Below are 22,198 nucleotides of genomic sequence, written 5' to 3' on the forward strand. Positions count from 1 at the left end.
ATGAAGGCCTTTGAGAGGGTGCATAAAAGATTTGCTAGAATGATTCCAGGGATGAGGGACTTCAGTTACGTCGATAGACTGGAGAAGCTGGGGTTGCTCTCCATAGAGCAGAGAAGGTTAAGAGGAGATTTGATAGAAGTGTTCAAAATCATGAAGGGTTTAGATAAAGTAAATAAAGAGAAGGGTCAAGAACCAGAGGACACAGATTTAAGGTGATTGGCAAAAGAACTAAAGGCGACATGAGGAAAAACTTTTTTACGTTGGTTTAATTTCCACAATGGTTCTCCCGTTCGCCTGCTGTAATTTCGGGGGACCTCTCCCCCGAGAAATGGTTTACATTGCTTTTCCAGGGCTTCTGCCACAGCTTCCTCGGGGAAAACCTCCTTTGGGGGGGCGGGGGGGGTGGTGGTGGTGGTTGGTAATAAAATATTGCAGCCATTGTATCTTCACCGCACGATAACTGTCTCCTTGCACTGAGTGTCATTGAGCATGTCTCCACACCTGGGTGAAGTCTTGCAGTGTAACTTGCTATTTGAGCAGATAGCTCTAGTCCAAGAGCTAGCACGGGCAAGATGAGACGAATGGCCTCCCTCTCTGCTGTGAATTCTATTTTGCATCTCTTTACATCAGTCTTTTTCTCTTTGGTTCCTTACAGATGAGCACCATGCCGGGATTACCCACTCGGCCCTGTTTCTATGACATTGACCTCGATTCGGATACGGAGCAGGTTAGAGGATTGTTCTAAAGGCGTCGACTCTCAAACTTCAGGTATTGCATTCCTGATGCACTCTTGTCCTGTCACAGCGACAGATATTCTGTTTCATATTAAACGTGCTCGTATTAAAGACCTTTAACGAACACACTGAGTAAACTAGGCTTGTGTCCCCTTTGGTTTAGGAGGTTGAGGGGTGATCTAATTGAGGTGTTTAAAATTATAAAGGGATCTGATAGGAGAAATACAGAGAAACTGTTTCCTCTGGTGGGGGAATCCAGAACAAGAGGGCACAATCTTAAAATTTAAGCCAGGCCATTCACGAAGGAAATCAGGAAGCACGTTTTCACATAAAGAGTAGTAGAAATATGGAACTCTTTTCCCCCAAAAGGAAATGGAAGATGGGCGTCAATTGGAGTTTTGGAGAATGGAGATGGGCGTCAATTGGCGATCAATAGATTTTTGTTGGGTAAGGATATCAAGAGATATGGAGAAAAGGCAGGTAAATGGAGTTCAGATACAGATCAACTATGATCTAATTGAATGGCAGAACAGACTCAAGGGGCTGAATAGACTCCTCCTGTGCCTATGATCCAATGTCCCAGAAGTGAAAGGCTAATGTCTAACCGCTGCACCATCCAATGAGTTCCAGATTTCCACCACCCTTTGTGTGAATAAATCTTGCCCAGAGATGATGAGAGGAATGTCGCCTCTGTCTGCTGGCGGTAAGGGTCCTCTGTGAAATGAGTTCAATCCAGTTCCTAGTGGACATGAGCCTACAGCACAAAACAGTCCCTAATTTAGTGCTAATTGGCAACATCACTCAGCAAGGCTGGAGGATGGTTGGTGTGGGTCTTGGGGGGGAAAATGCCACTCTCAGGATCTCCAATTTTACCCAGGCCAATGTGGACGGCACTGTTTTCAACACAGGAAACGCATCAGGATTTATTGCAGATATTTCTGCTCCTGGTATTGGTAGCTTCTTGCCCATTATTGATTGGTAGATTCCGTAGAGTGTTGTCACGGTGTTATGAATGTAAAGTTTCAACCAATCAACTGCAAGTGCAATACAGAAATTTATATATAGAAAAGTGTGACACCTGAGCTGTGACAGATACTGAATCACATTAGATGCGAACTGTACAGGGTGCAGGCAGAGGGAACTATAATGAACTCATGCATCCTACAAATGTGGCCCTGGTGGTTCCTGTTTTATTTGTGCCATCTAATTTTGTCGTTTGTCTTATGAATTTGTGCCTCGCTCCACTATGGTAATTTTCTTTTGACATGATTTCAAGATTAGCTTTTGATGTTCCAGTTATCGCTACCCGTTACTGTCATTCTGGTTCAGCTGAGGTTTGGTAAGAAGATGAAACAGTTATGACGAATTCCAAGATCTAAGTATGCAAAGCGAGGCAGCAATGTTCAACTGGGGGAAAAAAAAGAAAGAGGAAAGAACTTGCATTTATGTATTGCCTTTCACGACCTCAGGATGTCCAAAGCGCTATACAGCTAATTAATTACTTTTGAAGTGTGGTTACTGTTGTAATGTAGGAAACGTGGCAGCCAATTTTACACAAGAAGCTCCCACAAACAGCAATGTGATATTGTCCAGATAATCTGTTTTAATGATGTTGGTTTAGGGATAAATGTTGGCACTGGGAGTGTCAGCCTGGATTAAGTGCTCAAGTCTCTGTAGTAGGGCTTGAACCCACAACTTATGACTCAGGCGAGATTGCTACCATTGGGCCGAGGCTGACATACTTAATTAAAGCCACCGTCAGGTCAGACCTGGATTGAAGTCCTCACTTCAACGTGACCGTCCATCTGTGCAATGCACCACATATTCAATGATGAGCTTTCCAGCGACATTACAGCCCTTTTTAACTCATCTACGTTTCCATTAGAATTATCTAACAGAAGAAAATAGGGCACATTGTGACTGCCCTCGTGAGCGAGGCTGCAGTAAATTGCAATACTCAGGAAAGCACATAATTACATTTACCGCAGCTACATTAATCCTGTAAAATTTAATAAGATACGCATGTGTTTTCTGTCCTAAAATATGAAGAGAGAAAAAACAGGATAGAATTATATCAGAACAATTCCTGTTTGCTTTCTTTTTGTGTCAGCCATGGCTCAGTTGGTAGCACTCTTACCTCCAGAGACTTGAACCCATAATCCAGGCCAACACTCCCAGTGCAGTACTGAGGGAATGCTGCACTGTCGGAGGTGCCATCCTTTGGATGAGACATTAAAACAAGGCACCATCTGCCCGCTCAGGTGGACGTAAAAGATCCCATGGCACTATTTGAAGAGCAGGGGAGTTCTCCCCAGTATCCTGGCCAATATTTTTCCCTCAACCAAAGCTAAAACAGATTATCTGGTCATTTATCCCGTTGCTGTTTGTGGGACCCGGTGTGCAAATTGGCTGCTGCGTTTTCAACATTACAACAGTAACTACACTTCAAAAGTACTTCATTGGCTGTGAAGCGCTTTGGGACTCCTGAGGTCATGAAAGGTGCTATATAAATGCAAGTCCTTTCTTTTTCTTTCTTATCACCATGGCCGCGACAGAAGTGAATAGTACACCTACTGTTAATTGGAGAACATGGGGGTATCAGCCACTGTCAGATATGTTGTGGTGGAGGAACAGGCGGTGAGTGTGGCCTGGGGAGATAGGTGTATGACACCCCATAGGCCAACTCCACCCAGTGCGTGTCTCACAACTGAGTCAGTTGCTTGAGTATGGCAGAGGTCGTGCCCATGAGATGGCGTTGGTAGTCCACTTGTCCAAATTTAGCTGGTTAAAAGTGTTGCACTGTTATTTCCATAGCCAGCTGCAGAGGATGCAGAAGGCCCTCTATCAGGTGTCTGAGGCAAATCCTGATAAATTTCCTGTGTTCAAAACTGTGCCCTCCACATTGGACTGGGTAAGATTGGAGATACTTAAATCAGGCATGTTTTTCTTTCGTTATCGGGATGTGGGCATTGCTGGCATTTATTGCGTATCCCTAGTTGCCCTGAGATGGTGGTGGTGGGCTGTCTCCTTGAACCACTGGGCTTGCCATTCAGAGGGCAGTTAAGAGTCAGGCATGTTGGTGCGGGACTGGAGTTACACATAGGTCCAGACCGGATAATGACGGTAGGTTTTCTTCCCTAAAGGACATTAGTGAACCAGTTAGGTTTTTATGACAATCTGACATATTCATGGTCACTTTTCCAGATCTTTTAAACTGAATTGAAATTCTCAAACTGCCTTGGTGGGATTTTAACTCACATTCTCCAGATTATAAGTCCAGTAACATGACGACTACACATTGGTGTCAAAGCTTCTATATTTATAGGGCAATAGGTTCATACTATGGAGCCTCAGGGGCCATATAGAAAGCTAAACCCCTGTTCCTATTAATTTACAAATATCTCCACGTTATTGACACTAACAGACCTTGGTGTTCTGATTTAGGATTTATGAACCAATGGGGCAACAGACCTTTCCAAACCTTCGGTCCCTTGAAATTCAAACGGGACAAACCAACAGCTAAGTGTAAATAGGGCGGAGTTCTCTGGGCTGCGTGGGCCAGATTGGCAGATCTCAGGATCCAGATGTGACACTAGGGCCATGGATTGGACACTCCTACCTTTTGATAATCTAGAATTAGACCAGTGTACCTCCACATACATCTTCGTGTTTCAACTAAACAGAGTTGGTACTACGTTCTTAGTTTTTAGAGGGACAGGGAATAAAATTAGGAAATGTGCAGCTTGTTGTCTATTCTAATGATGAGGAGGTCCCAGCAAGCGGAGGCCAGAGTTCCGGACTCTGAATACTGGGTTGACATCCAGAAGGGTACTCGAGTCCGATTTTAAAATTCTCATCCTTGTTTTCAAATCCCTCCATAGCCTCGCCCTTCCCTATCTCTGTAACCTCCTCCGCCCTACAACCCTCCGAAATCTCTGTGCTGCTCCAGTTCTGGCCTCTTGCACATGCCCAATTTTTGTCTCTCCACCATTGGCAGCCGAGCTTTCAGCCGCCAATGCCCTAAGCTCTGGAATTCCGTCCCTAAACCTCCGTGTCTCTACCTCTCTCTCCTCCTTTAAGATGCTCCTTAAAACCTACCTCTTTGACCAAGCTTTTGGTCACATGTCCTAATATCTTTGTGGCTCGGTGTCAAATTTTTGTCTGATAACACTCCCGTGAAGCGCCGTGGGATGATTTACTATGTTAAAGGCACTGTTTAAATGCAAGTTGTTGTTGTGGTGGTGTTGGTGACCCCCCACCTCCATCACATCTAGCCGGCCCTCCTGGTTAGAGGGTTTGTGAGTCAGACTAATGAACGGTCCATGTAAAATGGGGTCTTCATTACAGAAATAACCCAGAGCGTAGTGGAAGAAATGGGATGCTTCGTGTGCCGCTGGGCACGGAAGAGGAGAAGAATGGTAAAAATAGCCCATGAAATTGTATCTGATAACTTTCTTTTTTTTCTGTGTTCCAGATTGCCCAGAAATATTCTGTCCTATTTCCTGACTTGAATGAACTTCATCTCCATCTGCTTTTTAAAGAAATTGTGTGGAAGACAATGGACTGAAGATTCCCTAGACCTCTCTTGAGATGTTCTGCGGAGAGTAACTGGTTCATGTGACACTTGGTTCCCCCAGCTTATCCATCTTAGTTTTTTTTGATAGATTAAACCCAAACTGAAACATAACCATTTGATACTACTGAATTTCGTACAATTTTTTCAGTAGTTGTCAAAAGTATTTAATTTTTTTTAAACATAGTTAGACATGATGCTACTAAACAACTTGTTTGAAATGTTGTGCTTTAGCCTCAACAACTTAGTACCTTTCCATATTTCAGTATCCTTTCATCAGATGTATGAAACTGAAAAGTGTACAGCACCTTATCGCATCTGCCAAACATCCCAACCTGTGCCCCGGGCACAGCGTTGCCTTGAAGCGCAGCAGCTGTTGTGGCAGCCATCTTGCACACAGGAAGATACCGCAAACGGCCATGAGGAAAAGGACCAATTAATCCAATTTTGGCAATGTTGGTTACCTTGACCCTTTCAAAGTATTGCATTCCTAAGCGTGAGACAAACTAGCTAATGGCACGTTGTATCAAGACCCAGTCAGGGCTGAACTGTTTGTCTGTTACAAAGACAAATGAATTTGTAATATTTTTGTCCTTTTTGAAACCACAAAGTCATTTCTTGGCATAATTTAAGATGTCAAAGAAGAGCTTGTACATATTTCCCATTCCAAGTACAATTAAAATATACCTCTTCAAAACAAGGCCTTGACGGACTTCTGTTACTTGCCTTTTAGGGGTGTGAAAATGGCTTTCTTTTGACTTTATCAGCCCTGCATCTTATAAGTCCATTATTAGATAATTATCCCTTTGGTTCATTAAATTAAAAAATTAAGGAAGATTTCAAGTCCCACACTATTTATTGCAGGTGATTATAAAGGAATACCTGAAGGAAGAACTATACAAATGTCGGTTTTCCCCATCCGATGCCTTTTCCTTAAGCTGAACATTTAAACTTGTGCAGGTACTTTGTGTGTTTTTTTTAATCTCTCATTAACTGCTTTCTGGAGCAGTGAATAAAGCCTTCACATCTGCGAGAGCCAAGCTCTAGCTGATGAACATCTGTTACAAGCAGGACCCAGCGAGTAGCCTTCACAGACTCCTTGACTCCTGAAAGATCGGAAAGCGCTGCATACCAGGAGGGCAGTGTTTTCACCCAACATTCCCCCATCGGGCGGCAGTACCCTCTGCGTAGAATACTGCCATCTGCACCTTCGGGTGCTGCAGTGCACTGAAAATGAGGAGGGTAGCCTGGGAAGGGTGTTAATGAATTTCCTGGTAAATTAGGTGCCTCTTATTCTTTTTACTCAAGGTAGTGAGGTGGGCTCAGGATTGTAATTTGTGCGGGTCTTTGATACAAGCTTAATATTTACATTGTGAATGTTTACAATTTGGCAATATTCCACTGGTCACTCTAATGTATGTGTTTTTTGCTTTTTTTTTTGCTGAGTGTTGAATTACTTTTCATTGTATGTGTACAAGCTAATAAAAAATGAAGCAACTATTGTTTCGATCTGACAGCATGTTACCTCACAGTAAATCTGTGTGTGCGTGTGTATCTGTGTATGTGTTACATTGAATGTACAGCACAGAAACAGACCATTCAGCCCAACTGGTCTGTGCCGGTGTTTATGCTCCACTCGAGCCTCCTCCCTCCCTCCCTCCCTCCCTGCCTCCCTCCCTCATCAGAACCCATCAGCATATCCTTCTATTCCTTTCTCCCTCATGTGTTTATCTAGATTCCCCTTAAATGCATCCATGCTATTTGCCTCAACTACTTCTTGTAATAGCGAGTTCCACATTCTCACCACTCTGAGTAAAGAAGTTTCTCCTGAATTCCTTATTGGATTAATTAGTGACTATTTTATATTTATAGCCCCCAGCTTTGGACTCCCCCCACAAGTAGAAACATCTTCCCTACATCTACCTTATCAAACCCCTTCATAATTTTAAAGACCTCTACCAGGTCACCCCTCAGCCTTCTCTTTCCTATAGAAAAGAGCCCCAGCCTGTTCAATATTTCCTGATAGTTAAAACCTCTCAGTTCTGGTATCATCCTTGGAAATCTTGTTTGCACCTTCTCCAGTGCCTCATCGTTTTTGTAATGTGGAGACGAGAACTGTACACAGTACTCTAAGTGTGGTCTAACCAAAGTTCTATAGAAGTTTAACACAATTTTCCTGCTTTTCAATTCTATTCCTCTAGAAATGAACTTTAGTGCATTGTTTGCATTTTTTATGGCCTTGTTAACCTGCATTGCTACTTTTAATGATTTGTGAATGTGTAACCTATTTAGACTCTTATTTTCCAAGGAGTATGTGGCCTCCTTAGTCTTCCTACCAAAGCTCACCACCTCACTTATCTATATTGAAATTTATTTGCCAATGAAGCGTATGTGCATGTTTGTGTGTACATAGAATACATGTTGCGTAACATATTTACTTCAAAGATCACCTCAGATGGTCCTTACCATAAGCCATTTTTCCTTTTATATCAGTCAATAAGACCTGGCCATTTAAACAAAGCCTTTGTGTGTCGATGCTTAAAACAATAGTAGTGCCTGACCAAATTTCACACAATGAGACCTCATGGTATTGGCAGGGTGTTCGGATGTTGGACACAGAACTTAATTCTACTCTTGGAGTGGGAGGATCCAAAGGAGTTACTTTCAATCTTCTTGTTTTAGCCCCACTCAAGGATCGGCTGGGGGTGGGGGGAATGCAAAACGGGCGGCCAATCCAAACCTGTCAGTTTCTCACTGGGTGGAAGGGAGGGTGATTAAGTTTAAAATTACCCCACCTAGGAGTCGTCTTACCTGGGTTCCAGATAGCCCTGCAGGTCAATGGCCCTGCCTGGACAGGCAGTCCTAGTGAGCTGCACTGTTCCAGATGGTTAAATGCCAGCAGTCCAGCTACACACGGTTCAGGGCTCCTAAGCCTTGGCTCCTGCCAAGCTCCCTGGATTTAAGTAGGTGGGATGTGTCCCTATGGGTAGAGAGAGAGTGTGTATACAATCAAAATTGAACAGACAGAAACCCCTAACTCTGTGCATTTCTCAGTACAAAACAAACTGCAAATGTTGGAAATCTGAAACAAAAGAAGATGCTAGGAAATGGGATCAGAGTGAATCCACTTTGAAGTTGGGACTGGGATTAGAGTGACTCCGGTTTGACATTAGGACTGGGATCGGACTGTTCCTGGTTTGACATTAGGACTGAGCCCGGAGTGACTCTGGTTTGACATTAGGACTGGGATCAGAGTGACTCCGGTTTGACATTAGGACTGGGATCGGAGTGAATCCGGTTTGACATTAGGACTGGAATTGGAGTGGCTCCGATTTGACATTAGGACTGGAATCAGAGTGACTCAGATTTGACATTTGGACTGGGATCAGAGTGAATCTGGTTTGACATTAGGACTGGAATTGGAGTGAATCCAGTTTGACATTAGGACTGGAATCGGAGTGGCTCCGGTTTGACATTAGGACTGGGATTGGAGTGACTCCGGTTTGACGATAGGACTGGGATCGGAGTGACTCCGGTTTGATGATAGGACTGGGATCGGAGTGACTCCGGTTTGACATTAGGACTGGGATCGGAGTGACTCCGGTTTGACGATAGGACTGGGATCGGAGTGACTCCGGTTTGACATTAGGACTGGGATCGGAGTGAATCCAGTTTGACATTAGGACTGGAATCGGAGTGGCTCCGGTTTGACATTAGGACTGGGATCGGAGTGGCTCCAGTTTGACATTAGGATTGGAATTGGACTGAATCCAATTTGACATTAGGACTGGGATCGGAGTGACTCCGGTTTGACGACAGGACTGGGATCGGAGTGACTCCGGTTTGAGGTTAGGACTGGGATCGGAGTGGCTCCGGTTTGACATTAGGACTGGGATCGGAGTGACTCCGGTTTGACATTAGGACTGGGATCGGAGTGACTCCGGTTTGACGATAGGACTGGGATCGGAGTGGCTCCAGTTTGACATTAGGACTGGGATCGGAGTGGCTCCAGTTTGACATTAGGATTGGAATTGGACTGAATCCAATTTGACATTAGGACTGGGATCGGAGTGGCTCCGGTTTGACATTAGGACTGGGATCGGAGTGACTCCCGTTTGACGATAGGACTGGGATCGGAGTGACTCCGGTTTGACATTAGGACTGGGATCGGAGTGACTCCGGTTTGAGGTTATGACTGGGATCGGAGTGACTCCGGTTTGACGTTATGACTGGGATCGGAGTGACTCCGGTTTGAGGTTAGGACTGGGATCGGAGTGACTCCGGTTTGACATTAGGACTGGGATCGGAGTGACTCCGGTTTGAGGTTAGGACTGGGATCGGAGTGGCTCCGGTTTGACATTAGGACTGGGATCGGAGTGACTCCGGTTTGACGATATGACTGGGATCGGAGTGACTCCGGTTTGACATTAGGACTGGGATCGGAATGACTCCGGTTTGACGATAGGACTGGGATCGGAGTGACTCCGGTTTGACGATAGGACTGGGATCGGAGTGACTCCGGTTTGACATTAGGACTGGGATCGGAGTGACTCCGGTTTGACGATAGGACTGGGATCGGAGTGACTCCGGTTTGACGTTATGACTGGGATCGGAGTGACTCCGGTTTGACGTTATGACTGGGATCGGAGTGGCTCCGGTTTGACATTAGGACTGGGATCGGAATGACTCCGGTTTGACGTTATGACTGGGATCGGAATGACTCCGGTTTGACGTTATGACTGGGATCGGAATGACTCCGGTTTGACGTTATGACTGGGATCGGAGTGACTCCGGTTTGACGTTATGACTGGGATCGGAGTGACTCCGGTTTGACGTTATGACTGGGATCGGAATGACTCCGGTTTGACGTTATGACTGGGATCGGAGTGACTCCGGTTTGAGGTTAGGACTGGGATCGGAGTGGCTCCGGTTTGACATTAGGACTGGGATCGGAGTGACTCCGGTTTGACGATAGGACTGGGATCGGAGTGACTCCGGTTTTACGTTATGACTGGGATCGGAGTGGCTCCAGTTTGACATTAGGACTGGGATCGGAATGACTCCGGTTTGACGATAGGACTGGGATCGGAGTGACTCCGGTTTGACATTAGGACTGGGATCGGAATGACTCCGGTTTGACGTTACGACTGGGATCGGAGTGACTCCGGTTTGACGTTATGACTGGGATCGGAGTGACTCCGGTTTGACGTTATGACTGGGATCGGAATGACTCCGGTTTGACGTTATGACTGGGATCGGAGTGACTACGGTTTGAGGTTAGGACTGGGATCGGAGTGGCTCCGGTTTGACATTAGGACTGGGATCGGAGTGACTCCGGTTTGACGATAGGACTGGGATCGGAGTGACTCCGGTTTTACGTTATGACTGGGATCGGAGTGGCTCCAGTTTGACATTAGGACTGGGATCGGAATGACTCCGGTTTGACGATAGGACTGGGATCGGAGTGACTCCGGTTTGACATTAGGACTGGGATCGGAATGACTCCGGTTTGACGTTACGACTGGGATCGGAGTGACTCCGGTTTGACGTTATGACTGGGATCGGAGTGACTCCGGTTTGACATTAGGACTGGGATCGGAGTGACTCCGGTTTGACGATATGACTGGGATCGGAGTGACTCCGGTTTGACGTTATGACTGGGATCGGAGTGACTCCGGTTTGACGTTATGACTGGGATCGGAGTGACTCCGGTTTGACGTTAGGACTGGGATCGGAATGACTCCGGTTTGACGTTATGACTGGGATCGGAGTGACTCCGGTTTGACGATAGGACTGGGATCGGAGTGACTCCGGTTTGAGGTTGGGACTGGGATCGGAATGACTCCAGTTTGATATTATGACTGGGATTGGAGTGACTCCGGTTTGATATTATGACTGGGATTGGAGTGACTCCAGTTTGATATTATGACTGGGATCGGAGTGACTCCAGTTTGAGGTTAGGACTGGGATCGGAGTGACTCCGGTTTGACGTTATGACTGGGATCGGAGTGACTCCGGTTTGACGTTATGACTGGGATCGGAGTGACTCCGGTTTGACGTTATGACTGGGATCGGAGTGACTCCGGTTTGACATTAGGACTGGGATCGGAGTGACTCCGGTTTGACGTTATGACTGGGATCGGAGTGACTCCGGTTTGACATTAGGACTGGGATTGGAGTGACTCCGGTTTGACGTTATGACTGGGATCGGAGTGACTCCGGTTTGACGTTATGACTGGGATCGGAGTGACTCCGGTTTGATATTATGACTGGGATTGGAGTGACTCCGGTTTGATATTATGACTGGGATTGGAGTGACTCCAGTTTGATATTATGACTGGGATCGGAGTGACTCCAGTTTGAGGTTAGGACTGGGATCGGAGTGACTCCGGTTTGACGTTATGACTGGGATCGGAGTGACTCCGGTTTGACGTTATGACTGGGATCGGAGTGACTCCAGTTTGAGGTTAGGACTGGGATCGGAGTGACTCCGGTTTGACGTTATGACTGGGATCGGAGTGACTCCGGTTTGACATTAGGACTGGGATCGGAGTGACTCCGGTTTGACGATATGACTGGGATCGGAGTGACTCCGGTTTGACGTTATGACTGGGATCGGAGTGACTCCGGTTTGAGGTTGGGACTGGGATCGGAATGACTCCAGTTTGAGGTTGGGACTGGGATCGGAATGACTCCAGTTTGAGGTTGGGACTGGGATCGGAGTGACTCCAGTTTGACATTAGGACTGGCACAGACGCAATGGGTTGAATCACCAGTTTGTGCTGAAATTTCCATGAAATAGTCAATTTCCATACCTGAGGTAAGACTCGTGTCACAAAAACATCTGTAACCCTCATCTGAACTACTGGAAACGAGTGAAATGATGCATCTTATGTAGGGAACTTAGCATTTTAATTGTTTTAGTTTCAGTACAAAGAGTTGGTGAATTATTGACTTGGGACAAAGATGTCCTAAGACCACATCCTAATTTCTCCCTGAAACTCGCATAAGAGTTCCATTTGTCACAGAATATTACCTTATCTTCCAGTTTTTTTTCGATTAGTTTTGCACTGGTCGGTTGGGTTGTTATCCATTTTGTTCATATGCTATTTGCAGGATTGGCACATCGAGTGTGTTGGCATAACTACGTACTCAGGGATCAAGGTGTGTTCTGTTGTGAATGGCCCTCAGTTTAGTTGGGCAAGGTGTTCGTGACTAATTTGTCAGCTTGCTGTAGTGTCCAGGTGGGCTATCATTTTCCTCTCTTGCTTTGATGCCTAGTTCTCCCTCGACAGGTATGTGCTGTTGTACGAATGGTCTAATTGTACCATGTCAAACAACGGGGCCTAGGCTGCCTGGTTTTCAATGAACAACAGATGGAGATTAGACATCACTTACTCTGGCACGTATTTCCTAGGTCCTTTACCTGTGGGTTTAAGCCGTCATTAGGTAGACAACCAGGTACAGGAGTTCCTCCTGAGCAGCACAACTCCCCATAATGTATGTGTGGTCAATGCCACCATTTTCCAGGTACATGGTTCATACTCCTGTGACTCGGCCAACGTTGCCTACCTCATACGTTGCAGGAAAGGATGCCCCGGAGCATGGTACATTGGCGAGACCATGCAGACACTGCGACAACGGATGAACGGACACCGCGCAACAATCACCAGACAGGAGGGTTCCCTCCTAGTCGGGGAACACTTCAGCATTCAAGGACATTCAGCCACCGACCTTCGGGTAAGCGTTCTCCAAGGCGGCCTTCGAGACACACGACAACGCAAAATCGTCGAGCAGAAGTTGATAGCCAAGTTCCGCACCCATGAGGATGGCCTCAACCGGGATCTTGGGTTCATGTCACGCTACATGTAACCCCACCAGCAAAAAAGGGGGAAAAAAATTATGTTTTTAATATTCCCTCTCTCTCTGCCATTTGGGTTTCTTTCTGTCTGTCTGTGTAATTGACACAATGTATATCCAGTGTACTGGGACGTGCTGTTCTCCGTGACTGGCCTGTTTGAATAACAAGGACACCTTTTGATTGGTGTGATGCTGTCCTAGCCTAGTATAAGATATGCGATTTGAGAACCTTTTCACTCATTCACCTGACGAAGGGGATAATCTCTGAAAGCTTGTGATTTTAAAATAAATTTGTTGGACTATAACCTGGTGTTGTAAGATTCCTTACATTTGTCCACCCCAGTCCATCACCGGCATCTCCACATCATGACCATTTTCCTGGTCATACCATAATCCATGGAACCATTTGGAGGTACAGTGTGGCAGCTCAGTGACGGTAGGCAATGAGCTCTGGACCTATCGATGCTTGTTCTCACACCTGGCCTCGGACTAACACTTTACAACAGCTGCTGTCCCAGGTCTCTGAGTTTCCTCGTCAACTGCATAACTAACAGTGGAAGAACCCACACAGGGCAGCTTGCATCCTGATTATGCCTTGATGTTCTAGATATCCGAGTCCAAATGCCATGGGCACAGCTCACTCATCATCAACTGCTGAATCCAGATCTTTGTGTGCCCACTGTGAGGCTGATTTCCCCTTCCTGGGTACTCTTGACAGGTTAGTATAAGAGTCTGCTCCTGTGGCCAGAGTCAGCCCCTGAGGGCCAGCAGCGACACACTCTGAGACCCCAACGTTTGAGCTGCAGTTGTTGCAGATGCCCCACCCTGGGGGTGCTTGCAATCTGTGCCTGCTGTACCTACATCCTTTCCTAACTCTAACAATGCCTTCTTGTTTATAACCAGAAGCTAGAAATTACTGAGTCATATTAACAGACCAGATCTCTTAATCGCATCAGAGAAGTATGATACTTCTCTTCCCTGTCTTTTAATGACCATTCAACCTTTTACCACCTCCCATTAAAATAACAGACTGAAGGCTATACAAATGTGCTATGTTTCATAGGAACAGGAGTAGGCCATTCCGCCTCGAGCCTGTTCTGCCATTCAATTAGATAATGGCTGATCCATTTACCTGCCATGGTTCCATATCCCTTAATACCCTTGCCTAAAAAAAAATCTATCAATCTCAGTTTTGAAATTTTCAATTGACCCTCCTAGCCTCAACAACTTTTTGGGGGAAGCGAGTTCCAGATTTCCACTACCCTTTGTGTGAAGAAATGCTTTCTGACATCACCCCTGAACGACCTAGCTCTAATTTTAAAGTTATGCCCCCTTGTTCTGGACTCCCCCACCAGAGGAAATTGTTTCTCTCCATCCACCCTATCTAATCCTTTTAATCAACTCAATTAGATCACCCCTTAATCTTCTATACTCAAGGGAATACAAGCCTAGTCTATGCAACCTGTCCTCATAATTTAACCCTTTAACCCAGGTATCATTCTGGTGAATCTGCGCTGCGCCCCCTCCAAGGCCAATTGTTAGCTGTGGCTCAGTGGGTAGCACACTCGCCTCTGAGTCAGAAAGTTGTGGGTTCATAGTCCCACCCCTGAGACTTGAACATATAATCTAGCCGGACACTTCAGTGCAGTGCTGAGGGAGTCAGTGGTACAGTCAGAGCTGCCGTCTTTTGGATGAGATATTAAACCGAGGTCACATCTGCCCTCAGTTGGATGTAAAATATCCCATGGCGCTATTTTGAAGAAAAGCAGGGGAGTTTCTCCCTGGTGACTTGGCCAATATTTATCCCTCAACCAACATCACTTTAAAAAAAAACATTCTCTAGTCGTTATCACATTGCTGTTTGTGGGATCTTGCTTTGCGCAAATTGGCTGCCTCGTTTCCTGCATTACAACAATGACGACATTTCAAAAGGTACTTCGTTGGCTTTAAAGTGCATTGGGACATCCTGAGGTCGTGATTGGCGCTATATTTTCTTTTATATCCTTCCTGAGATGCAGTGCCCAGAACTGGACGTAGTACTCCAGATGGGGTCTGACCAGAGCTTTATGCAACTTTCCAACCGCCAGTATCGTCTTCAGTCATTTCCATGCTCATAATTTTGTAGCACGACATGTTATCTTAACTGCTGTTTGCCAGCCTTCCAACCCATTTCTTAAATCTCTGAATCTGAATCCCTGCTTTCCCACGAAACTTAGACAGTCTCCTTCAGAGACCCCCACCCACCATGACAAATATTGTAAACAAGAGTCCAGGATTGATTCCTGTCCAATTAGAAGTGGTGCCAAAGATTGCGACCCTTGGCTTTCCGTTAAATAGCCGATTTATTATCCAGTTTACAACTTCCTCTTTAATCCTAAGGGAATTTTTGTCTTTGCCACAGACGTTTTTTCTGAATTCTTCCTACCATCTTTCGCCAGTACAGTTACAAGCTGAAATAATTCCATCAATTTCTTGGACATGACCCACCTCTCCGAGGCCCGTGCTGACTTGAAACCATTTCCTTTGCTCTCGGTGAATGTACTTGAACTGCTGCCTTGAACAAAATGTTTTCTCACACGCGCGGTGTGAACAGGCTCTCCAATTCCTTGGAACCTTGTTTTTGAGAACTGGAACAAGAGTCACAATTTTCTGGGACGAGTCTTGTAGTCGCTGAACTGCGAAACATTTCACCCCCAACTCTCTACCCTCATTTCATGAAGTAATTTTGGATGGTGCCTATCTGGTACCGTTCCATAATGAATACTCAAACATGGGTTTGTCAGCTGACCCCCAACTAAATACTCGTTTATCCCGTAAAATCTTGTTATTGCTTTCCTCTCCGTTCTCTCACCTCCCTTATCTTTCAGGAACTGTGCTTGTTATTTAATACTTTGCCAGAAATCTTTTGGTTACAGGAGCTGGTGAATTGCAGGCCAGAATAACGGAGTCCTGGTGCAAATCTAGCCATGAGTGCAGTGTGCTAACTGCACGCAATTTTCCTGGCATAGCTTATTTACACCGTGCTGGGATCTAATGGAGCCACTGAAAGATTGTGGTGTAGTTTAAATTTAAAGGGATATGGCTACTTAAAGGTAAGTGGCTGCCCGGGGGGGCCAACAATTCTTGGGACCATAGAGCCAAGTTGTGGGGGTGGGGTTATTTGCAACGTCTGAGCTGGCTCACCTGCCCTGACCCACCTTGTAGGGTGGGGCAGGCCAAAGATGAAAATAAGAATCAGCAGTCTTTACCTCCAAAAGGAGCCATTTTTCCCCCATGATTGATTATCTTAAATCAAGGTAAAGGCCTCAAAGGGACTCCTGCCAGCTCTCAGCTGATGTGAGTTCCACTGAGGCCTTTTGAGGGCGTATGGAACAGAATTCCTGAGATAACTCCCCCTGACACAGCCTTGCACCCCGCCCCGCCTCACTGGAAAATGGCTGGAACTTAGGGTTTACCAGCTCTGGTTGGAGGCATTCCTGGAGGTTTCATCACGTGTCATCTGGTCACATGACTTCTACACGTGTTATTGCATTTACTTTATAAAGTTTGAGTCTCCTGTAGTTGAGTATTTTTCCTTGTGGTTTCATGCCAGCAGCTGTTGTGCAACAAGTTCCAAGAACTAGGAGGTCACCCGTGAGTAGGGGACGAGGGGAAACTGAGGGCGGGGGAAAACCGAGGGAGGGGAAACGGAGGGCGGGGGAAGAGGGGAAACCGAAGGCGGGGGAAAGGGGGAAACCGAGGGCGGGGGAAGAGGGGAAACCGAGGTCGGGGGAAGAGGGGAAACCTAGGGCGGGGGAAGGGGGGAAACCGAGGGCGGGGGAAGGGGGGAAACCGAGGGCGGGGGAAAGGGGGAAACTGAGGGCAGGAGAAGAGGGGAAACCGAGGGCGGGAGCAGCGGGGAAACCGAGGGCGGGAAAGAAGGGAATCTGAAGGCAGGATAGTGATTTACAGAGGGGAAACCAGAGGTGGGAGGAACTTTGATTCCACCAGTAACTAGTGGTAACTCACTGAAATTGCATTGAAATCTAATAGTAATAGTGGTAACATTCAGATTCCCCTCATAACCAACAGTAATACAATAACTCACTGGGAGTCTGTATGTAACTGGTAGTACTAGATGTAATGCCTCAATATCCTACCTGTAACTAGTAGTAATCCTTTAACCCGCTGATATTCACCCTGAGACCATAACCAGAATCCTTCTGCACTACACAAGGTTCGGTCAGGCTTCCCAGTCGATGCCACTTTTAACAACTCTGATTTCTCTCCCTATCTCCTTGGACTCTGGTTTGGACTCCAGTTCCATCTGAAAGTGTCAACTCTGAACTGGGAGCCTGAGTCAGAGCTGATCTGTACTTGGACTTCACACATCAAAACTGTCCGGCACAGACCGACCTGAACCAAACCGAGAGATCGCACAAAGGGCACTGGGCTCAGTGTTTGGGGCACTTCTCACAGGGCACATCATCCTAAACTCAGCTCAGCACCAACATTTCGAAACCACTCCCTAAGCTCGGACTCAATAAAGGAGAGTTTTCATAATTATAGAAATTACAGCACAGGAGGAGACCATTCGGCCCCTGGAGCTATTGCTCTCTTATGTAACCCCATTCCCCCAAATCGTTTTATATTCCACCTTTTCAATTATTTATCCCATTCCCTTCAAAATTAGTCATTACCTCATTAACCAAGTGATGAAGTATCCCACAGTCTAATAGCCCTCAGTTCAAGAACCTTCCTCCTCCCCCCTTATTTCTTCCGGTAAGACTCCTTGGTTTCCGTTCCTTAGTTCCCCATTCGCCCACCAGTAGAAACAATCTTTCACTATTTACCCACAGCAAGATCTCCTGGTTCCACTTACTCCTTTACTGGTTGCATCTCTCTCAGTGCCGCTCCTACTCCCCACGTTGCTGCTGCAGCTCCCGGCTCTGTGGGAAATGCTGGGCCCCACCGCATTCCCCAGTCTCCCTCTGTCCTCGAGCCCCCATTCCCCAGTCTCTCCCTCTCCTCCATTCCCCAGTCTCTCCCTCTCCTCCATTCCCCAGTCTCCACCTCCCCAAGCCCCATTCCCCAGTCTTACTCTGTCCTCGAGCTCCCATTCCCCAGTCTCCATCCCTCCCCCAAACTCCCATTCCCCAGTCTCCATCCCTCCCCCAAACACCCATTCCCCAGTCTCCATCCCTCCCCCCAAACACCCATTCCCCAGTCTCCATCCCTCCCCCAAACACCCATTCCCCAGTCTCCATCCCTCCCCCAAACACCCATTCCCCAGTCTCCATCTCCCCCCGCCCCCATTCCCCAGTTTCTCCCTCTCCTCCATTCTTAATGCTAAAGGGATCAAGGTTTATGGGGAAAAAGCGGGAACAGGGTACTGAGTTAGACGATCAGCCATGATCATTTTGAATGGCGGAGCAGGCCCGAAGGGCCGAATGGCCTACTCTTGCTCCTATTTTCTATGATTCTATGATTCTATGATTCCATTCCCCAGTCTCCATCTTGCCCAAACTCCCATTCCCCAGTCTCCCACCTCCCCCACAAACCCCCATTCCCCAGTCTCCCTCTTTTCCCACCCCCTCCACTCTCAAGCCCCTCTGATTTCAGAAACCCTCTCTCTCCTATTTCAGAGATCCCTCCTGATTTCCAAGCCCCCCGATTGCCGACTCTCCCACCCACTGCTGACTGTACCACACGGTCGCGGCGGAGGTCAGGTGACATCACTAAGCCGGAGGCTTCTCCAACAGCAGCTGGTGATGTCATGGAGCAGGGGTGGGGGGGTGACACACTGCGGCGGGAGATTTAAATCACTGATCTCTCAGGCTGCTGGAGGCAGCGCTTGGTTGGGGTCGGGGGTGGAGGGGGAGGGTATCCTCGATTCCAGGAAACTCCCGGTCATTCCAGGAGGGTTGGAGCCCTACTGGAACTAAAAGTCTGGATGGAATTCCAGCAGAACCTGGTACCGTCCCGTTTTACACTCCCTTGACAGTAGATTCACTCCAACTACACCTTGGCCTGGACCAGAATTTTAAAAATGTAATTCTTATTTCGTTCCAGGGATGTGGGCGTCACTGGCAAGGCCGGCATTTATTGCCCATCCCTAGTTGCCGGCATTTATTGCCTATCCCTAGTTGCCCTTGAGAAGGTGGTGGTGAGCCGCCTTCTTGAACCGCTGCAGTCCGTGTGGTGAAGGTTCTCCCACAGAGCTGTTAGGTAGGGAGTTCCAGGATTTTGACCCAGCGACGATGAAGGAACGGCGATATATTTCCAAGTCGGGATGGTGTGTGACTTGGAGGGGAGGTTGGAGGTAATGGTATTCCTGCTGCCCTTGTCCTTCTGGGTGGTGGAGGTCACGGGTTTGGGAGGTACTGCCGAAGAAGCCTTGGCGAGTTGCTGCATTGCATCCTGTAGACGGCACACACTGCAGCCACGGTGCACCGGTGGTAAAATAAAATAAAACACTGACTTCAAGCACAGACTAAACTGGCTTGTTGGCAGGACATTACCACCTACCCACGGAACGAGACTTGGGTCCTCTAAATATTGTGAGTTCTCATTGTTTTTAACCCATGCCAAGTACCAAAACTGAACCCAAATTCACAGCAATGTTTAGGCACACATCTAACTAACTCCGAACAGTCGCAGGGCAGTGGGTGATATTTGTGTCCAGCAGTGGTGTAGAAGGTTAGTAAGCTGTTGTGTCACCTCACTGTCCTGCTGCAAATCTCCATCGCCTTTCCTTGGTATGTGTGGTACGTATGTGTTCATTATTTGCTCCAGTTGAAAGATGATGTTTTCTTCATGTCCTGGCACTCTGATAGAGTACGTATGTGTGTCCTGTGGCAGCCTAGTCTTGAGTTTGTGTCATGTTCCCTGGAGAAAGCAGCTCGTACCCCGTGCCCCACAGGAAGCCTGGGTCACCAGCACACATTTTTTCCAGCCCCTGTTATTTCCTTTTTTTCAGAAACAAACACAGTTAAGTGCTTTTAGCACAGACCAACTCTGTCACAACGAATTAAAAACAAGGCCAAGGATTCAAATCTCTAATTGGAGCTACAGCGAGCTTCTCATCCGATGCTCTGTTAACCAAGGCTCATAATGAAATAATGACATTTTCCAATCAGACGGGTTGTTACTTGTCACAAGCTGGTCCCCATGTGACTGCTACTTTCTCAGCAAGATTGAGGCCAGTTTTTCCAAAGCTTTATCCTTCTTTCCACAAATGAATCTCCCAACTGAGAGACTGGAGGAGCTGCCATTTCGTCAGCCTTTCCCAATGTTGTTCAAGATTTCAAGGTTGCACTGTTTTAGACCCATGCCGACTTTTTTGCTAGGAAATGAAAATACTTGCATTTAAACGGCACCTTTCACATCCTCAGGACGTCCTAAAGAACTTCACAGCCAATGAATTACTTTTAAAGTGTAGTCACTGTTGTAATGTAGGGAAACAAGGCAGCCGATTTGTGCACAGCAAGGTCCCACAAAGCTAAAAATATAGTGAATGAGCAGATAAGCTGTTTTTTGGCGGTGTTGGTTGAGGGATGAACATTGGTCAGGACACTGGAGAACTACCTGTCCTTTTTCCAATGTTGTCATTGGATTTTTTACATCCACCTGAGCTGCTAGATGGGGCCTCAGTTTGGCATCTCATCTGATCAACAGTTTCAATAATGCAGCACTCCTTCAGTATTGTACTGAAGTGTTAGCCTAGATTACGTCCAGTGGGCGTTGAACTCATAATCAACTCCCTATGCACCACTGTGGCTGCAGTGTGTACTATCTACAGGATGCACTGCAGCAACGCACCAAGGTTACTTCTACAGCACCTCCCAAACCCGCGACCTCCACCACCTAGAAGGACAAAGGCAGCAATATAAGAGAGGGAGAAACTGTTTCCACTGGTAAGCGGGTCGGTAATTAGAGGACACAGATTTAAGGTGATTGGCAAAAGAATCAGACGGGAGATGAGGAGAAATTTTTACACAACGAGTTGTTATGATCTGGAATGCACTGTCTGAAAGGACGGTGGGAACAGATTCAATAATAACTTTCAAAAGGAAATTGGATATATACGCGAAAAGGAAAAATACGCAGGGCTTTAGGGAAAGAGCTGGAGAATGGGATTAACCGGATGGCTGTTTCAAAGAGCCGGCACAGGCACGATGGGCTGAATGGCCTCCTTCTGTGCTATGTGTTTCTATGATTCTAGGTGCATGGGAACACCATCGCCTCCACGTTCCCCTCCAAGTTACATCCCATCTCGACTGGGACATATATCGATGTTCCTTCCTCGTTACTGGGTCAAAATCCTGGAACTCCATACCTAACAGCATTATGGGAGCACCTTCACCACATGGACTGCAGCGGTTCAAGAAGAAGGCTCACCACCATCTTCTCAAGGGCAATTAGGGATGGGCCAGCAACGCCCACATTCCGAGACAAAATAAACCTTTCCTCCTACCCATAATTCTTGATACCCCAGTGCCATCTTTGTGATTTGCCTCTATACCTTCTCTAGAGCAATAACACCCATCCTGACTATACACAGTAACCTAGGGGAAGTCTGATCAACAGCTTATGCAGTGACAGGTGTTTTAACATCATCGCCGGTTCAGTATCCTGAAATTCCCTAACGAACACCATTCTGGAATTGCAGTGGTTCCAGAACAAGGCCCACCTCCACCTTGTCAGGGAAACAAGGGATGGGCAATAAATGCCAGCCTTTCCAGCGATGCCCACATCCCGGTAATTTTTTTAAATTGCACCTTTCACAACCTCAGGACGTCCCAAAGCGCTTTACAGCCAATGAAGTACTTTTTGAAGTGTAGTCACTGTTGTAATGTAGGAAACCTGGTGGGCAATTTGCGCACAGCAAGGTCCCACAAACAGCAATGTGACAATGACCAGAACATCTGTTTTTAGTGATGTTGGTTGAGAGATAAATATTGACCAGGATACCAGGGAGAACTCCCCTGCTCTGCTTCCGAATAGTGCCATGGGATCAGAGGGGACCCTGAGTTTGAGTGGATGGGCTATG

The 22,198-nt window shown here is 46.7% G+C and overlaps 1 protein-coding gene across 3 annotated transcripts in view; it reads left to right on the forward strand.

The window, feature by feature from the left end:
• mthfd1l (methylenetetrahydrofolate dehydrogenase (NADP+ dependent) 1 like) overlaps positions 1 to 6,805 on the forward strand; it is a 171,023-nt gene extending 164,218 nt beyond the window's left edge. For all 3 annotated transcript variants that reach the window (XM_067989356.1, XM_067989354.1, XM_067989355.1), the window contains 2 exons: positions 656 to 768; positions 5,209 to 6,805. In XM_067989356.1, the coding sequence (XP_067845457.1) occupies positions 656 to 745 (90 nt within the window). In that variant the 3' untranslated portion in view covers positions 746 to 768; positions 5,209 to 6,805. The remainder of the gene's footprint in view (positions 1 to 655; positions 769 to 5,208) is intronic.
• Positions 6,806 to 22,198: the final 15,393 nt, after the last annotated feature.

Source organism: Heptranchias perlo, chromosome 8 (genome assembly GCF_035084215.1).
Source record: "Heptranchias perlo isolate sHepPer1 chromosome 8, sHepPer1.hap1, whole genome shotgun sequence".
NCBI classification, from domain to species: Eukaryota; Metazoa; Chordata; class Chondrichthyes; order Hexanchiformes; family Hexanchidae; genus Heptranchias; species Heptranchias perlo.